Here is a 25,758-nt window from a genome sequence, read left to right on the forward strand (position 1 = left end):
GTTAATCCACCTCGTCTTCAGTGGCTAAGATTTAGGGAGTAAATGGAGAGAGTTATGTGGATTAATCCATCCAGCTACAGAACACCTAAAACGCTTGGGAGATGTTCTCGTCAGTGCAGCAATGGCGGATTGTGTAAACTCGCTGTGAACTCGCTTATGGCGGTTCTATGTTAAAACGGCAGTGTCAGTCATCATTCGTGGGCGGGGCCTGTGGCTAATGTGACCTCACACTGCCAGGGATCTGGAAATGGCTTGTTCTGAGACACTGCTTATGATTTATGGGGATTAAAAAAAAAGAGGAATGGTTGGATTTTTATCATTATAGGGTGGTTGTGGACACACACTGCCAACACACATTTATGTCCAAACACCATGCAAAAGTGTACGTTGCATAATAGGTCCCCTTTAAGGTTGAACCACTGTAGTCACATTGACTATTTTAACACTGTCTTTACTGCTTTTCTGGACCTTGAATGTGCTAATTCATTGCTTTCTATGGGAAATAAAAAACCTCTTGGATTTCATCCAAAATATCTTAATTTGTGTTCCTAAGATGAACAAAGGTCTTGCGGGTTTGGAATGACATAAGGCTGAGCAATAAATGACAGAAATTTTCATTTTTGGGTGAACTATCCCTTTAAAGACATAATGCCTTTTAATTACACTCTCTGCTTTTTGCAAAGTGTCTTGATAGAAACTGCTCAATGAGATTTTATGTCTATGAAAAAGTCAGTCATTGTGATTCAGAAAATGCAGTGTAATATTGATTATTCAGGACACACAGTGTATAATAAAGCATGGTTTATTATCTCTAGAACTTGACAATAAATTATAAGGTTAGATAAATCTTATGCTCAAAAACAGCACTTGTTCACTTGCATGTGCACACGCACACATAGGCCTCAGTAATTTGAAGTTGTGATTTTAATTAGGAGAGCATTAATGATACAGAGAGGCTGTAATTTGCTGGTGGGTAATAGATCTATGAAATAAGTACTACAGCCTCATTTGACCCAGCATTCATTATAGTTGTAGTGTGAACTGTGGAAAGAATAGACAAAGCAATTTTGGTATTTTTATACTAAGTCCCATGTAGAGCCTTACAATTAAATGTGTTCACACACAAACAAAAATTTGGATATTTTGGCAATGGAAACAGGCCAGGCCTTACGGATTCAGGGCTATGAAGCTGTTAATAGAGCTTTCTCAGTGTGCAGGACATATCAAGGCTGCTCCTTTGTAATTCATGGAGGTGACCATGATGGGACATGCACATCCAGTGACACCCCACCCCCACTGGCAAATCTCTCTAGTCGGTTTTCACCTTTCTGTCTGTCTGTCTCCTCTCTCGCTGTGTCTGAATTCTCATACTTTCATAGTATTCGATGCAGAACTTACTACTTGAGCATTAATGAAGAACCTAATGTAGGTTTGCATGTCACATGTGTGTATTATGAATACTTTCCCAAACAAACTAGCTGCCATGTTAGCATTGCTCTTTGAACCTTGGCATATGATATACTAACAACAGTTGTGAAACACATTTACTTGTGTTGCTCAACAATTACATTTTAACCAAATTGTTTGGTAGCTATTGCATTTACACTTGAAAACAATTTGCCGTTTTTGTTTTTTTGTTTTTCAACTCTTCTTCAAGCCTACTCATCTCCCTTGGCATTATGGGTTAGTAAACTGTCTTGTGGTTTCATATTCCAAACATCAGAGTATGCAGTAGTAAGTCCCTTACGAAAGGAAAATATATTTACCAATATATTGTGATATATTGTAATATATTATTTTCCCTTTTTATTTTCCAATATATTATATTTTTGAATACATTGAATAATATATTGATGATACATATATTATACACTATATTATATATTCATGTAATATATTGCAATATATTGCAAAATATACAAATGATTGCCGCTTTCAATATATTACAATATATTGAACATGAATATATAATATATGTGTTTATATGTCCCAAAATATATGCAATATTATATTTATAAATATCCACCATAATGTATTTAGATTTATATGGGAAAATGTTTTGGTAAAAATATAGTGCCTTTTTTGGTTTTGATTGCAATATATTTTTTTTATGTGTATCATTATATATACATATATGGTCTATGCATATATTGCAATATATTGAATAATACATAAGGAATTGCTTTTCATATATTGAAAAATATGTGATAATTAGAGTAGGATTAGAGGGTCAAAATATTTTTACAATGCCATATTGTTATTAAAAGTGTCATTTTCCTACACATTTCTGAACATTACACATTATGTTTCATATATATATATATATATATATATATATATATATATATATATATATATATATATATATATTTTTATTTTATTTTTTTTAATTCTCTATAAAATGGTTGTGTTTGGGTCTGGGGGGTAGGGTCAAGGAATTGACAGTTTATCTTTAAAATGGTAAAAGAGCAGAACAAATATCTTTATGACATAAAAGATTTGTAAATATTGTATGTTTCTTTAGCTGTAAATGTGTAATAAATATGTTTAAATGTCGTCAATAGGTCCATATTGTATGATTCAACTTTTAAAACATACAGAAATGTACCATACTGATGTTCCATACTGATACCTATGTATTAAGAATGAGATCAAACTGACCATTCAAAATGTTTTATTTTTGATTGTTTTTGACATAAGTCTCTTTTGCTCACCAAGGCTGCATTTATTTGATCCCAAAAAACTTAAAAATTGTGAAATATTATTACAATTTAAAATCACATGATCTTTCAGAAATCAGTCTAATACGATGATTTGTTGCTCAAAAAACTTTTTTTTATTATTATCAATGTTGAAAACAGTTGTGCTGCTTAATATATTTATGGGAACCGTAATACATTTTTAATATATGCATTTTTTTTTTTTTATCATTATAAATGTCTTTATTCTGACTTTTGATCTATTTAATGCATCCTTGCTTGATAAAAGTATTAATAAAAATAAATAAATAAATAAAAATCTTGCACCAAACATTTAAACGGTAGTGTACGTAACTCATGGCAGAAGTAGTAAAAGTAGTATGCTATTCTTAATTCAGCCAATCTTTATACAGTATTTATAGCAGTAATCAGCCTCAAGGCTCTTAATGTGACTTCCTGTACTGTCATCAGTTCTCTGTGACATTCCTGGACCGGAATCCTAAACCATTAAATCTATTGCTTTAACTTTCCTCTTGATCTGCATTCCTGACTTAAGTGTATTTACTCCAAAACCATTTGTTTTTCCCAAGAAAATGCCAACTTTTGAACATATGGACGCAATTACATGTAGGGAAGCATGTTTTCAAAATGGCAGTTTCATGATCTGAAGGCAGTGTAGATGTAGACTCAGAATGAAAGAGAGGGCTCCTGCGGCTGTGTTGTTTTTATCTTTAGGTCTGTGATATGTTGTGTGGTAAGTTGTCATTGGTAATTGCAGTGAATAAAAACTAAGTCTGGAGGCTGTTTACTAACTGAGATGTGCACTCACACTGATCAGCCTGCTTCGGCCTTGCCCCGGCTGTTTTTGTTGTGCTGGTGAGAGCTGGCAGACCGTTTCATGTGAAGAGTCTTGTTTACGTTGCCCACCATCCCATGCTTGTTTGTGTCCATCATTCTTCACCCCACTTTATTTGTCTTGTCGCTATGGTGATAATTGTGAGTGAGATTGGTGAATGGTGGTTTGTAGAATGAATGTTTAAGTAGTCTGGCTTGTGGGGGACGGTATGATTTTAAGGCACACTTAACACTAAACACCAAATACCTCAAGATAGAGAGATAAAGAGGCATGTAGAACCACTTTAGTCTGATTTGGAGTGACCAGGACACAGAGCAGGTGCAGGGTATCCCTGTGAAGTTTTCATGTGCCCACCCACCTATGTCTGAAATGATTGGAACAACAGTAGTTCTGAAAGATATTTCATGAAAATGTTTTCAGCCCTGACCCAAATGGCACAGTTGATGTGTACAATTAGCTTTTAGTAATTAGCAAAAGTTTATATAATGCATATAATTTTGTCATGAAGTTATTGTCATTTTTTTGTATTATATTATTAATACTTAAAAAGTAATGAATAAGAAAGTCAAAATGAATACTTTCATTCAGCAAGGATGCATTAAAGTGATCAAGAGTGACAGTAAAGACATTTATAATGTTACGTAATGCATTTATAAAGATAAATATTTACAAAAAATGCTATCTTTTTATTCAATTTATCTTTTTATTAAATAAATGAAATGAAATGAAATTTTCATCAAGGGAAAAAAATGTATCATGGTTTTCACCAAAATTTTTTAGCTGTTTTTAACATAAGAACATAATATTTAGAAGTATTTGAGCATCAAATCAGCATATTAGAATGATTTCTGAAGGATCATGTGACTGAAGACTGGAGTAATGATGCTGAACATTCAGTTTTGACATCACAGGAATAAATTACATTTTGAAATATAAAGTTATTTTCAAATTTCAGTTATTTTAGAAAAATGACTGTTTGAAAGACTGAACTTCTTTCAAAAATGTAAAAAAATCTTACAGACACTTTTTGAATGGTATATTTTATTAAGTAGTTAAAATAAGTACATTTATTACATGATGTATTATGCAAATTAAACTTATTTAATATTCCAGATTCATCAACGTTAGATTTTGCGTGAGAACCTTTTCTATCTACACAAGTAGACAACTTGTACACAATTAGTAGTGAATGAAACCCAGTGATATTAGGCTTTAGAGACTGTAGAGTTCATGGAAGTGTGATGTCTGTCTCATCGTTCTCTGCGTCACAGGCTCTTGGCTCATTACTGGAGTGTGTTCAGTATAAGAGAGCCGAGTGCAGGCTATTACTGTCAGAAATGGCATTTACAATGATGAGGATATTTCTTCAAAACCACAGGCTCGGTGCGTCTTGGGTGTCCGACATACTGAGAAAGAGAGATATAGAAATGGAGAAAAAATTGCAAGGCAGAAAACAGCGTGCAGGAAGTGCCTCCATTAACTTTGCGGTTTCTCTGTTTTTGCGTTTTGCGGAATAGTCCTGGCTCTTGCCTACGCATCAATAACAAACCCTGCAGGACAGACGCAGAGCTGTGGAGCTGTGTTTATGCCCAGACTCTGTCAGAGCTGCCAACCAGAGCTAATTTAATTGCATCATCTACATCAAAGCACAGCAGAATCAGCTCACAAGATCCAGAAAGCAGATGCAGTGTGTAAGAGTTACAGGTTATCTCCCAGACTCGCCATGTTTAATTGGACCGAGAAAATGACGCTCTCAGGAAAAGATGAAGGTGCAGTTTAAGAAAAAGGCCTCCAGTGGTGTTTAGCATTGCTGCCCAAGTCTTATCTAGTAGTAGTGCTCTTGACACATGCTATGCTAATGTGCTCTTTATCTGTCCTCGTTACACTGTGCTCTAGCCAGGCGAGATGTGACAATCATCCAGCTAGAAGTAATTTGTCTGTCCACACTGAATGTTGAAACAAGAATCATACACAGCCTGTCTAAATATTTGACTTTAATATAAAGTGAATTTTGTTATCAGGTGTGTTTTGTTAAAGGTGCCATCGAATTGAAAATTGAATTTACCTCGGCATAGTTGAATAACAAGAGTTCAGTACATGGAAAAGACATACAGTGAGTCTCAAACACCATTGTTTCCTCCTTCTTGTGTAAGTCTCATTTGTTTAAACGACCTCTGAGGAACAGGCGAATCTCAACATAACACCGACTGTTACGTAACAGTTGGGATCATTAATATGTACGCCCCCAATATTTGCATATGCCAGCCCATGATCGAGGCATTACACAAGGGCAGCCAGTATTAACGTCTGGATCTGTGCACAGCTGAATCATCAGACTAGGTAAGCAAGCAAGAACAACAGCGAAAAATGGCAGATGGAGCAATAATAACTGACATGATCCATGATATCATGATATTTTTAGTGATATTTGTAAATTGTGTTTCTAAATGTTTTGTTAGCATGTTGCTAATGTACTGTTAAATGTGGTTAAAGTTACCATCGTTTCTTACTGTATTCACGGAGACAAGAGCCGTCGCTATTTTCATTTTTAAACACTTGCAGTCTGTATAATTCATAAACAACTTCATTCTTTATAAATCTCTCCAACAGTGTAGCATTAGCCGTTAGCCACAGAGCACCATCAAACTCATTCAGAATCAAATGTAAACATCCAAATAAACACTGTACTTACGCGATTAGACATGCTGCATGACGAACACTTTGTAAAGATCCATTTTGAGGGTTATATTAGCTGTGTAAGTTTGTTTATGCAGTGATAGAGTCGAGAGCTCGGGAGGGGGTGGAGAGCATGCGATTTAAAGGGGCCGCAGCCTTAATCGGTGCATTTCTAAGTATGCCTCAAAATAGGCAGTTAAAAAAATGAATTAAAAAAAATCAATGGGGTATTTTGAGCTGCAACTTCACAGACACATTCAGGGGACACCTTAGACTTATATTACATCTTGTAAAAAAACGTTCGATGGCACCTTTTAAGACACTGTGTTAGATTACTGTATGCCCTCAGCCTGAGATCACAGCTCAAAACAACAGTTGAAAATCTTCAATTACCCACACTGTAAACAATCTAAATTTGAGAAAACTTAAAAGTTGAAGACAACCAGCTGCAGGAGGTTTTTTAATTTTCTCAACATCTCCTGCAGCTGGTTGCCTTAAAGTCCGTGTAAAGCTTTCTAAACACATTGTAAATGTTACAAATCTATTTCTGAAACACATTACAAAGACTATGAACTCTGTAGTACGGAATTGTGGAGTTGTGACCGTTAAACAGTTTTTCACAAATTCTTTGTTCAGGATTTTTTGGGCGGGGCTAAAACGGTGGCTCGACGATGACACACTGGAGCCCCCGAGCATAGCCCCACCTCTAATGCTACAATAGGTGCGCTCCACATTGGCGGCAGCTGGATGCAACCGATCGGCGAGAGTAGCCACATGCAGGCGGAGAGGAGCTGAAAATGAAAGTCGAACACTTTCTGCTTCTCGTAGTGACACTCGCACTGTGTTTGCATACTTTATCACAGCTGAAGTGAAATAAATGCAATATTTGACTAATACACAGAGACATTTTCATTCAATACTTTGTGTATTGCTTACAGTGTCTGTTTTTACAAGCATAAAGTTCAACATAAGCATATATTATTTAAATACCAATGTAGTGGAGTCTACGTTTTTTAACAGTTTTATTTTGATAAACATGACACAATATAACATTGCAACTACATGAAAAGCTTTAACTGTTATAAAAATACAGATTTGTGAGCATTAGTGGAACTGAAGGCGTGACAATAAACACGAAACACACGTGATCGTTGTCATGCGGTGAATCCGGCCAATCGTGAAACAGCTGCGTTGTCATCAGAGCTCATGCAGCTCCTCTTGAGAAACTGCACTGGCTAACTCAGGCGGCTGATTTCGAATCGCTCATGCGTCATACATCACAGTCACATGACGTCGGCGCTGACTCAAGTCAGACAAAATTTCTAACCGGCATTCACTGCTTCAAGCGCTGCGACAGACCGATCAGAACTCATATTTTAATATTGCTTTACAGGGACTTTTAAGTTTTCTCAACTTTAATTTTTTACGGTGTAGCATCACGCAAATGTAAATGTTTGTGGCCATTGATGCCACTGGAGAAATGCTCTATTTGCAGTCAACCATTTATTGTGTCCAATTATAAGCGTCCGGTAACAAGTAAAGTGAGTAGCATTCGACTTGTTTTATGTGATTGCAACACGTCGGCCCCCATGAGGCGACCAGCTGTTTATGTGCAGTAAGCCAACTTTTAATAGGCTACTGAAATGACTGGAGTCAGCTCATGTGAGTAGACATGATTTTAAACATATTTTCAGAAAAAAAGTGCCTAGTAAAACTTTAAATGGTTCTAATTCAGAGCACTTTTGCTGTATTTGAAGAATACAAGAAGTGTATTTCTTCAGTTCAAATGAATAAAATATAAGACACAGAAATACTCTGGTAAATATTTATATCCCGTATTTCAGACCTGACATTTACCCAGCCAGTGTTCAAACCGCATTTCTCTGTTGTTTAGAGGATGACCTCTGCTGTGAAAAGAAATGAGATGACTCTTTCTTTCTTTTGCTCTCTTTCTGTCCCTATTTCTTTTCACCCTCTCTATTTGCTTTGCCTGGAGGAGAATAAGACAAACAATATAGCAATATAATCCCAAGTTTGCTGTGTTTAATCTCATTACACTAAAGCAGAATCCATGAATGACCCAGAGAAATGGAGACTCTCAGCCCTATACAACCCCACCTGCCGTGGCCTTTCACAACCAGAGTGTCCTTATATCTTCAAAGACTGACAATTCTTTGAAGTTCGTGATATGGCTGCGAGAGCCAGCAAGCCTTTTAGTTTATCATGAGCCAAGAAGAACAATAACAAAACCTCAGTGAAACCCAACACACATCAAGAAGAATAGATACTCTTATTCCATGCTATTATAGCCATTGTGGTGGCCTCCAAACTGCTTGACGGCAGTTATGTCTTGGCTCCGGAGACTTTTACTGACCTCTTTCTGTGTGAGCGCTGGTGTTTTGCTTAAAAAGTTGATCTTATGATGTTTGCGAGGGGCTTAGTGGTGGTCTGTTTGATGAGATCATTTGAAGTGTTTATTTGACTGTTTTCCTCCAGGCTCCTAATACTCTGATACCCACACAGCCTGCCGTTTAAGCAAGTAACAGGGACGCTCCATGTTTGTGCGATATGCGATCGCATCTCTTTGCTAAGCTCTCGGTCCACACACAACAAAGCTCCTCCGCCTGTAGTACAAATTGAGATAGATGAGGCTGGCGTTTACTTTGAATTGAAAAGCAGTCTGTTGTTTATTTACCACTTGGGGTTCGAGCATGACTCTTATATACAAGTCTGTGTTATTTGAGACAATTATGTTAAGCTTTGGCATTTTCAATAACCATCACAAGAGTGGTACTTTACTACAGTGCATATGGAGTTGCGCTCTTGATTGTTGACACGGTTGACATATCCATTGGCCTGTGTTTGACCGGAGGCTACAGTTAGTCATCAGATGAACACAGAGCGCCCCAGCTATTTATAGGGATCTGCTCAAGAAGACTGCCCTGATACAGCTGCATGAGTTCAAAGAAGGCCTTGCGTAAGTTTGTTCTCTCAGAACGTGCACTATTGTGTGTCTTCAGATGGATATTGACAAAGGGAAGATTGTGCAGATGTTCATAGGCTTTTGCTTTGAGTGTTGTTTAGGCGTGTGTTTGAAGTAAAATTTTGACGCAAGCATGGATAAAATTGACTGTTTACCTTCTTAATAAATGTCTATTGTGGACATCATTGAAAAGAAAAAATGTGCTTCGTAATCTTTAATCAAAGTGAAACTGCTTTTCTATAAAAATAGTATCAACCAATAATTATTTTCAAATCCCAATTGACTGGTTAAATAAAACAAAGTTCATCACAGCATCTCTCACATATAAGCATGAGCATTCATTTGTTTTGAAAAGTTGGGAACAGTTCGACTGCCGGTTGTGATGCCATGAAATGGGGAGGGCTTAAGTCATAAATATATATTAGTGTGTGCTCAAATAATTTAAAGGGTTAGTTCACCCAAAAATAAAATTTCTGTCATTAATTATTCCGTTCCACACCCGTAAGACCTTCGTTCATCTTCAAAACACAAGTTAAGATATTTTTTGATGAAATCCGTGAGCACATGATGCATCATGCTCACATGTGTACAGCTTTGGCCAATAATGAGCCGGCGTTCTGATGTAGAACCCGTAAGTGCTGCACTGCGTCTACAACGTAAACAGTGAAGGAGAATGACAGGGAAGAGAAGAAATTGTTGAATAAAGTCATTATTTTTGTTTTTGTGCACAAAGATGATGTCTTTACTACCTTTCTGGGCCTTGACATTGGTTTTGACATTGCTGTGTATAGGGAGGTCAGAAAGCTCTTTGATTTCATCAAAAATATCTTAATTTGTGTTCTGAAGATGAATGAAGGTCTTACGGGTGTGGAATGACATGAGGGTGAGTAATAAATGACAGAAGTTTCATTTTTTTGTGAGCTTACCCTTTAAAAAAATGTTTTTATTGTGTTGAGAAATATCTGAGGTGCACTGATCCAAAGATCAAGAATATTTTTTCAGAAATTGTTCTCATTACACTGTGATTTCATAAAGCAGTCATTTTTTTTTTTGACTAATTCAAGTGTTTGAGTGAACTTCTGACATTTTTAAAAATGTTTTTGAAAGTAGTCTCCTATACTTACTGAGGCCTCGTTTTTGCAATCAATTACATTAAAAACAGTAATATTATGAAATATTATTTCAATTTAAAATGACTGTTTTCTATTTTAATATATTTTAAAATGTAATTTATTCCTGTGATGCAAAAATGTTCAGTATCATTACTCCAGTCTTCAGTGTCACATGATCATTCAGAAATCATTCTGATATGCTGATATTATCAGTGTTGAAAACAGCTGTGCTGCTTAATATTTTTGTTGAAAACACAATATTTTATTGATAATAACTACATCTGCCACTGTTGGCAGCTTGGCCTGATGATTTTTAAATCAGTAGATAATAATATGGATTGGCCACAAATCTTTGGTCCAGTGGTGACATGCTTGCTTAAAATACAAAGGGGTTCTGTGTTCCAATCTGCCATAATATAGCTTTAGTTACTATAACATAGTTAATATAACTATATATAACTATTGTTGTCTTAGTAAACCAAATTTATATAAATCAGGAAGCGAGAAACAGTTTTGCTTTGTGATTTCACTAGAATGGATAACAGGTGCATTTTTGAGAGCTGAGAAAATATTACTACTGATGTTTTCTGCAATGGATAATGGCAGTGACACCATTCATTATAACACACACACAATGCTTGACAGCTGGAGATTGGATTTGTCTGGATTAGATAGTGTTAGGATTGATAGTACCACTGACAAAAAGTGTATTCCCACCATAAATGATGCCTGTGCAGACATGTTCTCTTGTCTTTGATTGACAGGAGCTCCATCGCTCCTCATCCATGTTTCATAACACTCTTTTGCACTTCAATTTTGATCTGAAGTTTAAGAGACTTTCTGTGGAGCCTGAGAACTGATGGATCACTGTTTCTTAGCCGCATTTTTAATTCAGCAGTAATAAGATCTGTTGTAGTAATTTTTTTTTTGCATTGCCTGTGACTAGGAATGACTCAGCATTTCCTCAGCTTTTTTGAGCTCACAATGGCAGTATTTACATATTTCCAAGAATGTTATGTGTATGTAGTAGCACATAAAAACCTCTCAGACTAATGGCCTCTTATTGTCGGATGATTGAATTTGTGTTTGTGTGTGTGTGTGTGTGTGCTGTAGTGTGTGTTAATGGGTCTGTGTGTTATTTAAGCCTGCTGTGTACCTGAAACATGTCAGAGCTTTTAAGGGTTTTATCATATCAGTCACCAGTGCTTTAAACCTCTGCTTCTGTCTGTGAATGACTGTGAGCATCTATAAACATCTAAATGATCACTTGTAAAGGATCCTCTGTTACTAAGGGAATAAGAGACTCTTAATTTGGCCTGGGAATTGTCGTGATTTTAATGATTCCAGCTTCTGTGACGTTGTAGTTATTGATTCTATTTGTAGTTTTAAGGATTATAAGGGATGTACAAATGATTTCTTTTCACTCACAAGAATAATTCTTATTGCATGAAATTTTCAGATATCAAAAGAACAGAATTCAGTGCATAAATGTATTGTCTGTTCACATTTATTGCATTAGTTGCATTCATTTAGTTGGTTTGTGAGGAATGTCATATGTCTGTGAAAAACAAAGTTTAAAGGAGTCTATACACTGCAAAGAAGTATCACTTATACCAGCGTAATTTCAAACTTTTTGACCCCCAGACATGATGGCAAGAAATCCCCAAGAGACAAGAGACCCACTTAGTGTGTGAACAAAATATTAAGTGTGATGTTATAAAGAAAATTAAATAATTGTCTTTTATATTGTCACTCTACTAAAGACAGTAATTAAAATATAATATGAAAAATATTAAAGGTGCCATTGAAAATTTTTTACGAGATGTATTTTAAGTCGAAGGTGTCCCCTGAATGTGTCTGTGAAGTTTCAGCTCAAAATACCCCATAGATAACTGCCTATTTTGGGGCATAATTAGAAATGTGCCAATTCATGTTTTAAAAATGAAAATAGCGACGGCTCTTGTCTCCGTGAATACAGTAAGAAACGATGGTAACTTTAACCACATTTAACAGTACATTAGCAACATGCTAACAAAACATTTAGAAACACAATTTACAAATATCACTATAAGTATCATGATATCATGGATCATGTCAGTTATTATTGCTCCATCTGCCATTTTTCGCTGTTGTTCTTGCTTGCTTACCTAGTCTGATGATTCAGCTGTGCAGATCCAGACGTGTAATCCCTTTCATAATGTTGGGAACATGGTCTGGCATATGCAAATATTGGGGGTGTACATATTAATGATCCCGACTGTTACGTAACAGTCGGTGTTATTTTGAGATTCGCCTGTTCTTCGGAGGTCTTTTAAACAAATGAGATTTATATAAGAAGGAGGAAACAATGATGTTTGAGACTCACTGTATGTCATTTCCATGTACTGAACTTTTGTTATTCAACTAATTTTTAATTATAGGGCACCTTTAAGTTGACAGTGCATATTGTTTTCTACCAATTAGAGTAATATAAAAATACTGAGTAAAAATACTGCATGCAACACATTAACTTGACAGCCCTGAAAATATATTTCATGAAATCAGTTTCTTTTTTCTCAAATTCATTACAGTTTAAAAAACCCCTAATGTATACCATAACAATTGTGTTTCATATTTCCTGTGATTCATGTCACTGACTTTATTTTAATGATCTGATTGCTTAGAGAATTATGATATGTAGTATTAAAGTCTTTTTTATGGTGTGAGAAGATCATCTGATGGATGAGGTGGTGGGTGTCTTGCTCTAACTGACAGCTGTCTTGAGCACACTGGAGACTTTTTGTGCTGCCTGTTGTCCTGCTGTCCCTCCTCGCCTCCCCACTTCTTTCATGGGCATCAGAAATGACAAAAGACTCCTTACCCCCATTAGAGAGAGTGTAGAGAGGGCAAAAATGGACCGAGTGGTGGTGTAGATCTTTTGAGGCCACACATTGACCTTTTGACCTCAGTAGAGTGCTTGTGACACCACTATATGTATGACTTCACATATTGAAAGTGAAGCATTTTGTTTGTTCCATTACATCACTCCTTCTTTGTCAAGTTTTTATATTTTTTGGGTGATTCATTTTTCATTCCACTTCACTCCCTATGGGAGTTCCAAGGTCATCAGCTCTGATTGGGATCTTTTAATTGAGGTTGCTTGCACTGGGGATGGAGAATGATGTAATTGTAGCCGATGGATAGATTCTATTGATTTCTTATTTAACCCTCTGTGTGAGTCCTGTGGACGTCATGGTAAAGGTCAGAACCTTCTACTATTAGAAGCCCTCTGTCTTTCATTTTGCTCTCTTTGCATTTCAATGGCTAGCCTTTAATCTTATTTGTTGTAGATATTGACTAAATATCATGAATTGTTAAGTGAACACCAATTTTCCCTCTTATTTTTTTTTTTCTTGCTGAGCAAAACTTTTCTCTATTGGGCGAACATTTTGGCCACAAAAAATTCTTTATACACTAGACCTGTACATCGGACGTACACACAAAAAGTGGTTAGATTGTCCAGTTGTAACTTTTAACTTTAATGTGCTATTTCTATTTGATTTGACCATTGATGTAATGTAACCTAGTGATATTAAATCATATTAAACATAAAGTCACCAAATGAAGAGTCTTAGGTTACCAGAGAAAACATTTTTTACAGTGCTGTGTTGACTGTACAAGAAATTCTATTAAAAATCATTTTAAGAAATCTCACACAGAACAGTGCTTTAATATAATTTATACTACAGGGCTGTTGAAATCAGTTATTTCATTAGGTCCTTACAGCTACGACCGCAAAAGAACCAAAACCCACAATGACACCGACCAATCAAATAAATATAGTAAACAATAGGATGAAAACAACAAATTATTGTCATGGTTTTTGCCACAAAATAAGTTTTATTGTGTCCTGAAAGTGCATACTCTCTCTCTCTCAAATGTACACAAGTACTGTATAGTACAGACACACACTCTTACAGAAACATTTGGTCAGCGCTGCTCTGACAAATTAATCAGCGTAAAATAGTTTAGCAACTTAAGATACATGACTTACCAGTGAGGAAATAACTGTGCGGTTCTTGAGATAAACTTGTAGTTTCGCAATTAGTAGAGCTCTCTCTCAACTGCGTTAATAACTGTCTCAACTGTATTATTGTGCTATCAAGGCTCGAGCCTTCGGTACTAGCTCTGAAATGACGTTTTGGAATTAGCAACCGAGGCTTGGGATGAGATGCGTAAGAAATTAGTCCCACACACAAGAGTGTTTTAAGGACAAAAACCTGACAAATGTCTTGAAATACACCATCGAAACAGTGTCTTGAGGTGTGGTAACCGTAGTTTAAGCGGAAAAATTGAATTCTTATATAATATTATAAGAAGGAAATAAATGAAGCAGTTACACTGAAATGGTTTGGGATGACCATAATGTGTTTTTGTGTGGTCAATTATTGACTATAGACAACATTAAAGGTGATAGAGTGAATTTTTTTGTCGACTGAGAAACCAATGACTGTTACTGTGTTTTTGAAATGAGCACATGCGAAAGAACAACCCCCTCCTTCACACCTCGTTTCGAGGGAACGCCTCCCAAAACTCCCGCACGAGTATTGGCACACGAGTGTTTACCACCGGTATTCTCTGTGTCGTGTTTGTGGATTCATTATGTGGGACTCACCGCAGGTAACTCATAATCTGCAGTTGTTACTCCTGTCTCCTGACAAAAACATTGCATGCAGCGCCTGTGGAGTGTGGAAAAGTACTGGAACGCACAGCCGCGCTCGTCTCTCACAAGGAACATCATGGCAGTGATTGACAAGCCAGAGGGCCAATCGTTTACGTGATGATCGGGTAAACGATTGGCTGATGTTTTTAAGGCCCTACCTCGTGCACAGATGATGTATATTAATATTATTCCTGTCAGTGCACCTAATAAATAGTCTTTAATCAGTTATTAAAGAGAGTTTCAAGTAATATTGCAAAAATGTATAAAACAAAACATCCTCTTTAGCACCTTTAAACCATCAAAAATGTATTAATTATCGCTCATGAATTCCCCCTTTTCAGATCAATAATTATTATTTATTAGTCTTATAAAATAATATTATACAACATAAACAAACTGAAGCATTTAAACTGAGATCTATAGGCTAAATATTTTCAAAAAAAAAAAAAGTGAACGTGATTTCTATTATAGTTATCTAAACATCCATGACCCCCCTCCCCACACACAGGTTTGTTTTTATGAATTGTGGGGACATTCCATAGGCATAATGATTTTTATACTGTACAAACCGTATTTTCTATCGCCCTACACCAACCCTACATCAAACCCATCACAGGAAACTGTGCACATTTTTACTTTCTCAAAAAAACTCATTCTGTATGATTTATAAGCCTTTTGAAAAATGGGGACATGGGGTAAATACCCATGTCATTATACAAATTTGTGTCCTGATATGTCACAAAAATGCGCATACATACACACACACACACCAGTCATTTTAAATTGAGGTATGTTACTGTTTCATTTTAAATGTATACAATTTCATACATCAATCATTTATCAATGAACAGCCATAACATGAAAATATTTACTGCCTTATGAGTATCAGCTAGGATTTCAATATCTGTTATACACTGATTTGCTGTTAGTTATTCACCTCCACTGCAGCTCTTAAATCAAAGGTTTGACATCAAGAAGTTTCATCACAAATGACAAGAACCAGTGGCATTTGGTCTTAATGATGTCAAACCTGATGTTTGTAGTTCATGACTTTGTAGTCCATTTCAAAGGGAAGGTTTTTCTTGTTGTTTTTTTTTTTTTTGGTTTGGGTGAACTACTACTAACACAGTAGTACAAGCCTATGCATGATAACCTTGACACTGAAACGCAGTTGCTAGGAGACAAGATTTATGCCCCTCATGGCAGGATCAGCAAAATCTAGCAGCAAACATAATTATTGGCTGAGGACAAGTGCAGATTTCTAATGTGATTATTGTATGTGTGTCATTTGTACATATCTAATTGAGTTCCTCTCTCTTGAGTTACATTAGCTGAGGCAGAGCTTGCCTCACATTTGCCCAGGTTGTTTTCTTTAGCTGAATGGCTGTCTGAGAGGCTGTCTTATCCATCGCTGCTGTCTGAAAGCCTCCGTGGTTTTGCTGCACTCCATTTTCCATGTTTTCTTATCCTATTATGATGGAGCTATTCTTGATTTCAGGTTCCATTTACAGGCAGACTCACCAGGGATGTTATTTTGCCCTAATCAGAGGGTGAAACCAGCATTACGGTGGTGTCATTAAACTCATGTCGTCGTCGTTAAACCGCCCAGTTTCCTCTACTTGTCGGCAGAGGGTTTGTAAAGGTTATACATCTGACTGAGATCACAGAGAAAGACATAGGCTTTCAAGAAGACTTGCCACAGGAGAAGAGAAACTCTATATTCCCAGTGCTGTCGTAGAGCAGCTCAGGCCAATATGGCAAGGTCAGGAAGAAGCCATGAAACATCCATGCATTAGGTGTGTCATTTTGTTAAGTAATATTATGTTAAATATTTAATATTTTATTAAATGTCAGGAGGGGTCCAAAGGGGCTCATTTATGTTATCCTTACATTAGTCCTTTAGATAAACAAGAACACAAAACCTTTGATTGTCATATGGTTGAGTAACACAAAATTACACCATCATATTGGTTGATTTCTATGATTCAGATTCAAAGAGCTGTTTTGTAACCATAGAGACTGCAAAGGGTTCAAACATGAAGATAACCTCTCAGCATCACAGTCACAATCATGCTATCCTCGTTCAGACTTATGTTCATAAACACTGCACATCCTCTCCCACACGCACATGCATAATTTATACGAGGTTTGATCAGAAATGATGCCTTTTGCGAGGACGGGGTCAGATTTCATGGCTTGCACACAACGAATATCACTGCATTATAACGTTTGTGCTTCATTTTGTCCATCGTTATTATGTTATAGAAGTAAATGTAATTTAATAAACCACAGTTGTGATTACTGTACACTCTTGCCATAAAACAATGAGCACTCCTACTGACATGAGAAACGTTTTCCCTGCGAACATTTCAGTGGATATTACATGTGTCCTGTATTTCTGTTGACTGAACTAGCAAGGCTAGTCATTTGTTAATCATTCTTTTGAGTCAGGTCTTTCTTTTCAGTGATTTGGCCAATCGGGTTTGCAAAATGGTCTGATTCTCATTTGTTCGGTTCCCCAAAGAACCTTTCAGTAATAACCATTTGTTTCTTTGTGTGAAGAACATTTTATAATCTAGAGACTCAAGAGCCCTTTTCTTCTAAAAAGAGCCTTTTCTGCATTGGAAAATTCCTAATTTTGTTTTGGAGGTCTCCTACAATAGGTTTACATGTATTCAAGGTGAAAAAAAAGAAAGTAGAAACACTTACATTTCCTCATAATATACATAATCTAATTTCTCAAAGATTCTAAAAATGGTAAAAATGGTAAACTCCTCCTTTCTGTGAGCTACTCTGCTCCGATTGGTCAGATGGCCCAGTCTGTTGTGATTGGTCTGCCGCTTACAGCGCGTGTCGGAAACAGAACACCTATTACCATATCTGAATTTCAGCTCAGGATTTTTTCTTAGGATTTGTATACTAGGGTTGGGTACCGACCGAATTACGTTGGTACTACCGAGTGCCGATTCACATTAAATCAATTGGTGCCAAATTTCGGTACCTGAAAATGCATCTGGGAACAAGACTAAAGTATGTTAGAGAAAGAGCGGGAGACCATGTGACTTCACCCCTGCAACTTGTTCAAACAACACACAGGGCAATGGATAAACATTCTGAAGTGTCGTTAAATTTCACAAAACTATATGCAGACTGAGGCAACGCAATTTGCAATATGTCCAAAAACTCCAGTCCGTATATGGTCTATGATCTGCGTTGGGAGCGTTGTTAAAGGTGCCATCGAACGTTTTTTTACAAGATGTAATATAAGGTGTCCCCTGAATGTGTCTGTGAAATTTCAGCTCAAAATACCCCATAGATTTTTTTTTATTAATTATTTTAACTGCCTATTTTGGGGCATCATTAGAAATGCACCGATTCATGCTGCGGCCCCTTTATATCTCGTGCTCCCCGCCCACAGAGCTCATGCTTGCCTTAAACAGTGCCTTAACAAAGTTTACACAGCTAATATAACCCTCAAAATGGATTTTGGTTTGTCATGCATACTGCATGTATGCGTCGGATTATGTGAGTATAGTATTTATTTGGATGTTATTTGGATGTACATTTGATTCTGAATGAGTTTGATAGTGCTCCGTGGCTAAAGCTAACGTTACTCACTGTTGGAGAGATTTATAAAGAATGAAGTTGTGTTTATGAATTATACAGACTGCAAGTGTCGGCTCTTGTTTCCGTGACAGACAGCTCTTGTCTCCGTGAATACAGTAAGAAACGATGGTAACTTTAACCACATTTAACAGTACATTAGCAACATGCTGACGAAACATTTAGAAACAAAATTTACAAATATCACTAAAAATATCATGATATCATGGATCATGTTGTTATTATTGATCCATTTGCCATTTTTCGCTATTGTTCTTGCTTACCTAGTCTGATGATTCAGCTGTGCACAGATCCAGATGTTAATACTGGCTGCCCTTGTGTAGTGCCTTGAACATGGGCTGGCATATGCAAATATTGGGTGCGTACACCCCGACTGTTACGTATTTATATAAGAAGGAGGAAGCAATGGAGTTTGAGACTCACTGTATGTCATTTCCATGTACTGAACTCTTGTTATTTAACTATGCCAATAGAAATTCAATTTTTAATTCTAGGGCACCTTTAATCTCATTGCGATGTTTTGCACATAAACCCCTCTCATGCACACTCTTTGCACTTTGTTACATACTAAATATTGTCACAGTCATATTTTCCAGCTTTCAAAACATCGTAGGGAAAATGAAACAACACTTTTGTGTTACTGTGCTGAGGAAACATACACTGGCACATGTGTCCGAAAGCAACTCTGAACAGCAGGGGTGAAGAGCAGCACGAGAAATGGTCTTTCGTGACATACCGGTTAAAATGTGAACGGTACCCAACTTTATTGTATACGCAGTGATTTGAACAGTAACAATGGTATCAATTCAAATCTGAGTTCTTATCCTCTTGAAGTGTATGCAAAAGGATTTGCAGCACAGAATTTTCTCGAAATGTCGACGAGATGAGCCACACTCTTCCAGGCTACAGTGCTTGAGGGCGAATCAAAGTACTTGGTAGACGTTGTAGACGAGGACAGCTAATGAACACCATAGGCTGGCATTATGCAAATTTGTTAAAAACCTACATTGGTTTGTAACAGGAAGTGAGACTGGAATTGCTGATGACTCGATTCGGCAGTTCTGAATCATTTTTTTTAAGTCTTTTTTTTATTTTTTTATCCATTTATTGTGCACTTTGATCTTTAAAACTTTGTAGACATTTTACATTCACAAACAGCAGTATGAAAGGTAATATCTGAAAAAGATGTGTAGAACTCCATAGATTTGAGAACGTGTGGCACAGATGCACACAACATAGATTCTTATCATGAGGAGATAGAGCCACAGAAATGTCTTGTAGTGGGGGCATTGACCCGAGGAGACCCTTCCTCTGTGGGGGGCACAGAGGCAGCAGATGCTTATGGGATGTTCTTCTCTGAGGGGCAAACCACAACACAAACAATATGGCAGAAGTTAGCATGACAGACAAGTCCAGGGCCCACCCAGGCTTCTGAGCTCTAGCATACGGCTTTTGCCCCCTCTCATTCACATGCTAATGGATTTCTCTTGGCTAGGCAAAAGAACGAGACCCTTCGGAGTCCAGCCAGCCTAAGCACAACATCCACCTGCTGCTAATCAGTTTCAACTGCGTAGATATGTTCAAGAATGCTCCCTTCGGTTCTTTACATACGTCAGTTAGGGGGCGCACAAACAAAATGTGTTTTGCGCAATTTTTTTACATGGTATTTGTACATACACAGGGCATCTATGTCAGCTTGCTTGCTAGCTAAATGACAGTAAGCCTCTCTGCCATCTTCAATAAAGGGTCTTATTAACATTTTAACAAGTTGTGTTAATTAATTAGTAAACTGATGCATTAAACATGCAGAGAAACTGGCGACATGCCTGGACGCTAAATGGCCCTACGTTCTGTTCCATTGTGATGCGTTCTGTCTAGCTGTCTTGTCAGCTGTATATAGTCTCATCTCCAGCCTTTATGTGAAGAAATATTTCCAAATATTGGCAGAAGATTTTCCTTCCTATCATTTCTTAAGAAAACACTTGGTTTCTTTATAGTCATTTATTTTTTCTCCGCTTTGCTAAATCTGCATTTTTGTGCTCTTAAGTGCCCTTCAATGACATCTTTTCCGGCTCAAATTAGGCAAAAAAATGTTTAGTTGCAGACAGTAGCTGACTAAAAACAGATGTTAGTCTCAGAGAGTTGTCATTATCTTGATGATCAAGTTCAGACTTTATTCCTGGATAAATAAAAAAAAAAAATATATATATATATATATATATATATATATATATATATATATATATATATATATATATATATATATATATATATATATATATATATATATATATATATATATATATATATATATATATATATATTTTTTTTTTTTTTTTTTTTTTATTTTATTTTTTTTGCATATTACATACTGTAGGAATTCCAGAGTTAAATGACTAAATATCATTATTTAATATATGTTCAGTCAAAGGCACTTTGTCAGTTTTTAATATTTTAATGATGGTTTAATAAGGTTTTTATGTGTTGATTCAGAGGACATGTAAAAAGTCATGTTTTATAACTTGAAATCAACCCAAGACATTTTGCAACCCATTTTATTTCAATAATGTGAGATATTTTTAAGTAATGCTGGATATTTAATGAGAAAATGTAGGGTTGATATCCATCAGAAAATCATTGGATTGTGAAAGGTTGTGCATATGAGCATATAGATTGGAGGGGTTGAACTTTTTAATTATATAATTAACAACAAATATATATACACACATACATACATACATACATACATATTACAGACACACAGTACTTATTCTCTCTTGTATTCCTTCTCTCTCTCTCTCTCTCTCTCTCTCTCTCTCTCTCTCTCTCTCTCTCTCTCTCACACACACACACTCAAACAAACAAACTGCTGTTTGGTTTGGCTTGGGATGTCATACCACGCACAACACTGTGCTGTCAGAAATTAATAAAACATTCTTATTTATGAGGGAAGTTCAACCACATGCCTGATTAAGACTCTGCTTTACACTGCAATAAATTAAGTGGCCAGTTGCAGGGACACACACAAGAACACGTACTGCCAACATTATCCACATACTGGAAGCCACATTTAAAGGGTTAGTTCACCCAAAAATGAAAATTCTGTCATTTATTTCTCACCCTCATGTTGTTCCACACCCGTAAGACCTTCTTTCATCTTCAGAACACAAATCTTTTGATAAAATCCAATGGCTCCGTGAGGCCTCCATAGGGAGCAATGACATTTCCTCTCTCAAGATCCATTAATGTACTAAAAACATATTTAAATCAGTTCATGTGAGTACAGTGGTTCAATATTAATATTATAAAGCGACGAGAATATTTTTAAAAACAAAATAACGACTTATATAGTGATGGCCGATTTCAAAACACTGCTTCATGAAACTTCTGAGCGAATCTTTTGTATCGAATCTGCTGTTCGGAGCACCAAAGTCACGTGATTTCAGCTGCTGGCGGTTTGACACACGATCCGAAATCATGATTCGACACACTGATTCATTTGTGCTCCGAAGCTTCATGAAGCAGTGTTTTGAAATCGGCCATCACTATATAAGTCGTTATTTTGTTTTTAAAAATATTCTCGTCGCTTTATAATATTAATATTGAACCACTATACTCACATGAACTGATTTAAATATGTTTTTAGTACATTAATGGATCTTGAGAGAGGAAATGTCATTGCTCCCTATGGAAGCCTCACTGAGCCATCGGATTTCAACAAAAATATCTTACAGTAATTTGTGTTCTGAAGATGAACGAAGATCTTACTGGTGTGGAACGACATGAGGGTGAGTAAAAAAAATGACATAATTTTCATTTTTTGGTGAACTAACCCTTTAACTTCTCACTGCTGCTCGTCTCACACACAGACACGTAAAGGTGTGTTACAGTTGTGGCCAGAATTATTAGACCCCTTCATAAATATGATCAAAGATGACTCTAAAAATAAATCTGCATTGTTTATCCTTTTGATCTTTAATTCATAAAATTAGCAGAAATCTAACCTTTCATTGAAGGAAATAACATTAAGAAATAAATGTTTTTCTCCAAAACATGCTGGCCACAATTATTGGCACCCCTAGAATTATTTATGAGTAAAATATCTCTGAAGTATATTTACATTCATATTTAAAAATTTTTTTAGCTCACCGCCGGGCTGATCATGAACATGAAATTGTCCAGCCAGGACTTCCTGTTACACAGGAGTATAAACATGAGGAAACACAAAGGCCAAATTCCCGTAATCATTCATCACAATGAGAAAAAACAAAGAATATAGTTCTGATGTGCAGCAAAAGATTGTTGAGCTTCACAAAATAGAAAGTTGCTGTAAGAAAATACCTAAAACATTGAAAATCCCCATTTCCACCATCAGGGCAGTAATTAAGAAGTTCCAATCAACTAAAGATGTTACAAATCTGCCTGGAAGAGGACGTGTGTCTAAATCGTCCTAATGCACGGTGAAGAGGAAAGTTTGAGTGGCCAAAGACTCTCCAAGGATCACAGTTGGAGAATTGCAGAGATTAGTCTTGAATCTCAGAAAGCCTAAAAAAAATTATCAAACAGCACCTACATCCCCACAAGTTGTTCAGGAGGGTTTCAAGAAAAATCCTCTGCTCTCATCCAGAAACAATCTTCAACATATTCAGTTGTCAGACAAGACTGGAACTTCAGACGGGACCGACTTCTATGGTCAGATGAAACTAAAAAAAGAGCTTTTTGGCAGCAAACCCACCAGATGGGTTTGGTGCACACATGGATAAAAAGTGCCCCATGCCCACGGTTAAATATACTGCTGGATCTTTAATGTTGTGGGCCTATTTTTCTGCTGGAGGTCCTGGACATCTTGTTCAGATACATGGCATCATGGATTCTATCAAATACCAACAGATAAAAAATCAAAACCTGACGCTTCTGCTAGAAATCTTATAATGGGCTGTGGTTAGATCATCCATTGGGACAATGATCCAAAACAAACATCAAAACCAGCAGAAAAATGTGTCACTGAGCACAAAATGAAGCTTCTGCCATGGTCTTCCCAGTCCTCTGACCTGAACCCTAAAGAAAATGAGTGGAGTGAACTGAAGAGAAGAAGCACCAACATGGAGCTGGAATCTGAAGGATCTGGAGAGATTCTGCATGAAGGAATGGTCTCTGATCTCTTCTCAGGTGTTCTCCAAACTCATCAGGCGTCATAGAAGAAGACTCGGAGCTGTTATCTTGGCAAAAAGAGGTTGCAAAAAGTATTGAATAAAAGGGTGCCAATAATTGTGGGCAACGTGTTTTGAAGAAAAACATTTATTTCTTAATGTTATTTTCCCCCACTTTCAATTCTTTTCCTTCAATGAAAGGTTAGATTTGTGCTAATTTTATAAATTAAAGATCAAAAGGATAAACAATGCAGATTTATTTTTAGAGTCATCTTTGATCATATTTATGAAGGGGTCTAATAATTCTGGCCACAACTGTATATTATCTTTGTACCTGCAATAACTATACATTAACATTCTCTTCTGAATTAACTTTATTACATGTTTTATGCAGAAATTTTGCGACCACTCTACAATCCGATCATGGTTATTTTAAGAGCTTTATCTCACTCCCCAACTAACATTGCTAGAACAGCTGTACCTGTTTCTAGAGCTGAAATAGTGCTGTTGGTATAGCACAGGGACATGAGGGGACATATGAGGTCCAAGCATGCTGCCTGAGTAAATATTAATCAGTTTGCAGTTTACTGTAAGCCAGGTAATACTAAGAATACCTCCATAGAGGTGTTTCTTTAGTTGAAGAAGAAATAATAAGAGATATGCAAAGAATTTTTTGAGAAAGTATTCCATTTCAAAGTGCACAATAAAGTTGAATTTCAGTGAATGAATTTCGGTGGGAAAAAAACTGACTTTATTACAGCACTTGCAGCGGTGCGCATTGCCATTTATCTCCCTCTTGTATATGAACCAGTGAACTACTCATATTGTTCTAGAAATTAACATAAGCATATTGCATTCACTGGCAGAAGCATGTGTTTAAAATATTGCTGCTTTTACATGAAGATGGATAATGATGAACAAGTCCAATCCAATGTCCAATCAATTATTAAATCCCACTATAATCTACACCTTTTCCCTTTAATTTAAGTTTTTTTAGTTTAAAAAATGATATTTGAGTTAATGTACTAACATTTTACGTGTACACCCTTTCTTATTTAGGCATTTATGCTTCCATGAAGAACCTTTAACATCCATGGAACATTTCCATTGTACAAAAGGTTCTTTATAGAATAAAAAATGTTCTTTTTTCACACACACACACACACACACAAAAAAATGCTTATTTTAAGAACTGTTTACTGAAAGGTTCTTTGGGGAACCCAAAATAGTTCTTCTATGGCATCATTGTGAAACCCCCCTTTATTTTTAATAATTTTAGAGATGGTGTTATTATGGGGAGACCAACCTCTGCATCTGTACCTTTGGAATAAACAAAGCCTTGGTAAACTTTGACAAAATAAGTTATTTCTCTTTCTTTAAATGTAGCAGATATTTTCTCTGCACTGCCACCTGCTGTTTCTGAGAACAGTGCAATGACGGAATGCGTGAAGTATAAAGGTGTCCGAAGTGTGGTGAGCTGTACATGCAGTCTGTGGAGAGCGAATGTTAAAACAAGGCTAAAGCTAGTGTACAGCAACAGTTGGATGCCCAGATGTGGATTAGGATGTTAAGATGTGTTTGTGGAGAGCAATCATAGAGCGGAAGTGGATGAGGAAGTTGTTAATTAAATGAGGAAAGAGGCTGTTTGCAAGGCCCGGGGCCTGTCACACACTGTTTTATTTCGTCTGGATGCAGGCGCCTGAGACAGGCTTGTGCAGACTCGTCTGTGCCATCCTCACTCTAATTAGGGCACTTTAATCAAGGACAAACTGCAAAGATCCCAGAGACCACTTTAAAGTACCACTAACCTTTACTGTAAACAACACTCATTCCCACTCCATGGAGTCCTAAAGTTCAGTCATCAGCGTGTGTGTAATGAGAGGGGAGGTTTGGTCAGACTCTGAGCTGTTTTCGTGCATCCTGTCTGAGAGCCTCCCTCATTTTTATCTGTGACCT

At 36.5% G+C, this 25,758-nt stretch overlaps 1 protein-coding gene across 7 annotated transcripts in view; it reads left to right on the forward strand.

The window, feature by feature from the left end:
* The window catches only part of caskin1 (CASK interacting protein 1), a 107,088-nt gene that overhangs the window by 19,986 nt on the left and 61,344 nt on the right, over positions 1–25,758 (forward strand). Inside the window, exon 1 of one of the 7 annotated variants that reach the window (XM_067382244.1) lies at positions 1,594–1,683. The exons of the other annotated variants lie outside the window; for them this stretch is intronic. Within the exon in view, the coding sequence (XP_067238345.1) occupies positions 1,680–1,683 (4 nt within the window). The 5' untranslated portion in view covers positions 1,594–1,679. Of the gene's footprint in view, positions 1–1,593; positions 1,684–25,758 lie in introns of those variants that run through there. 7 annotated transcript variants of the gene reach the window in all.

The sequence above is a fragment of the Chanodichthys erythropterus genome, chromosome 3 (genome assembly GCF_024489055.1).
Source record: "Chanodichthys erythropterus isolate Z2021 chromosome 3, ASM2448905v1, whole genome shotgun sequence".
Classification (NCBI taxonomy): domain Eukaryota; kingdom Metazoa; phylum Chordata; class Actinopteri; order Cypriniformes; family Xenocyprididae; genus Chanodichthys; species Chanodichthys erythropterus.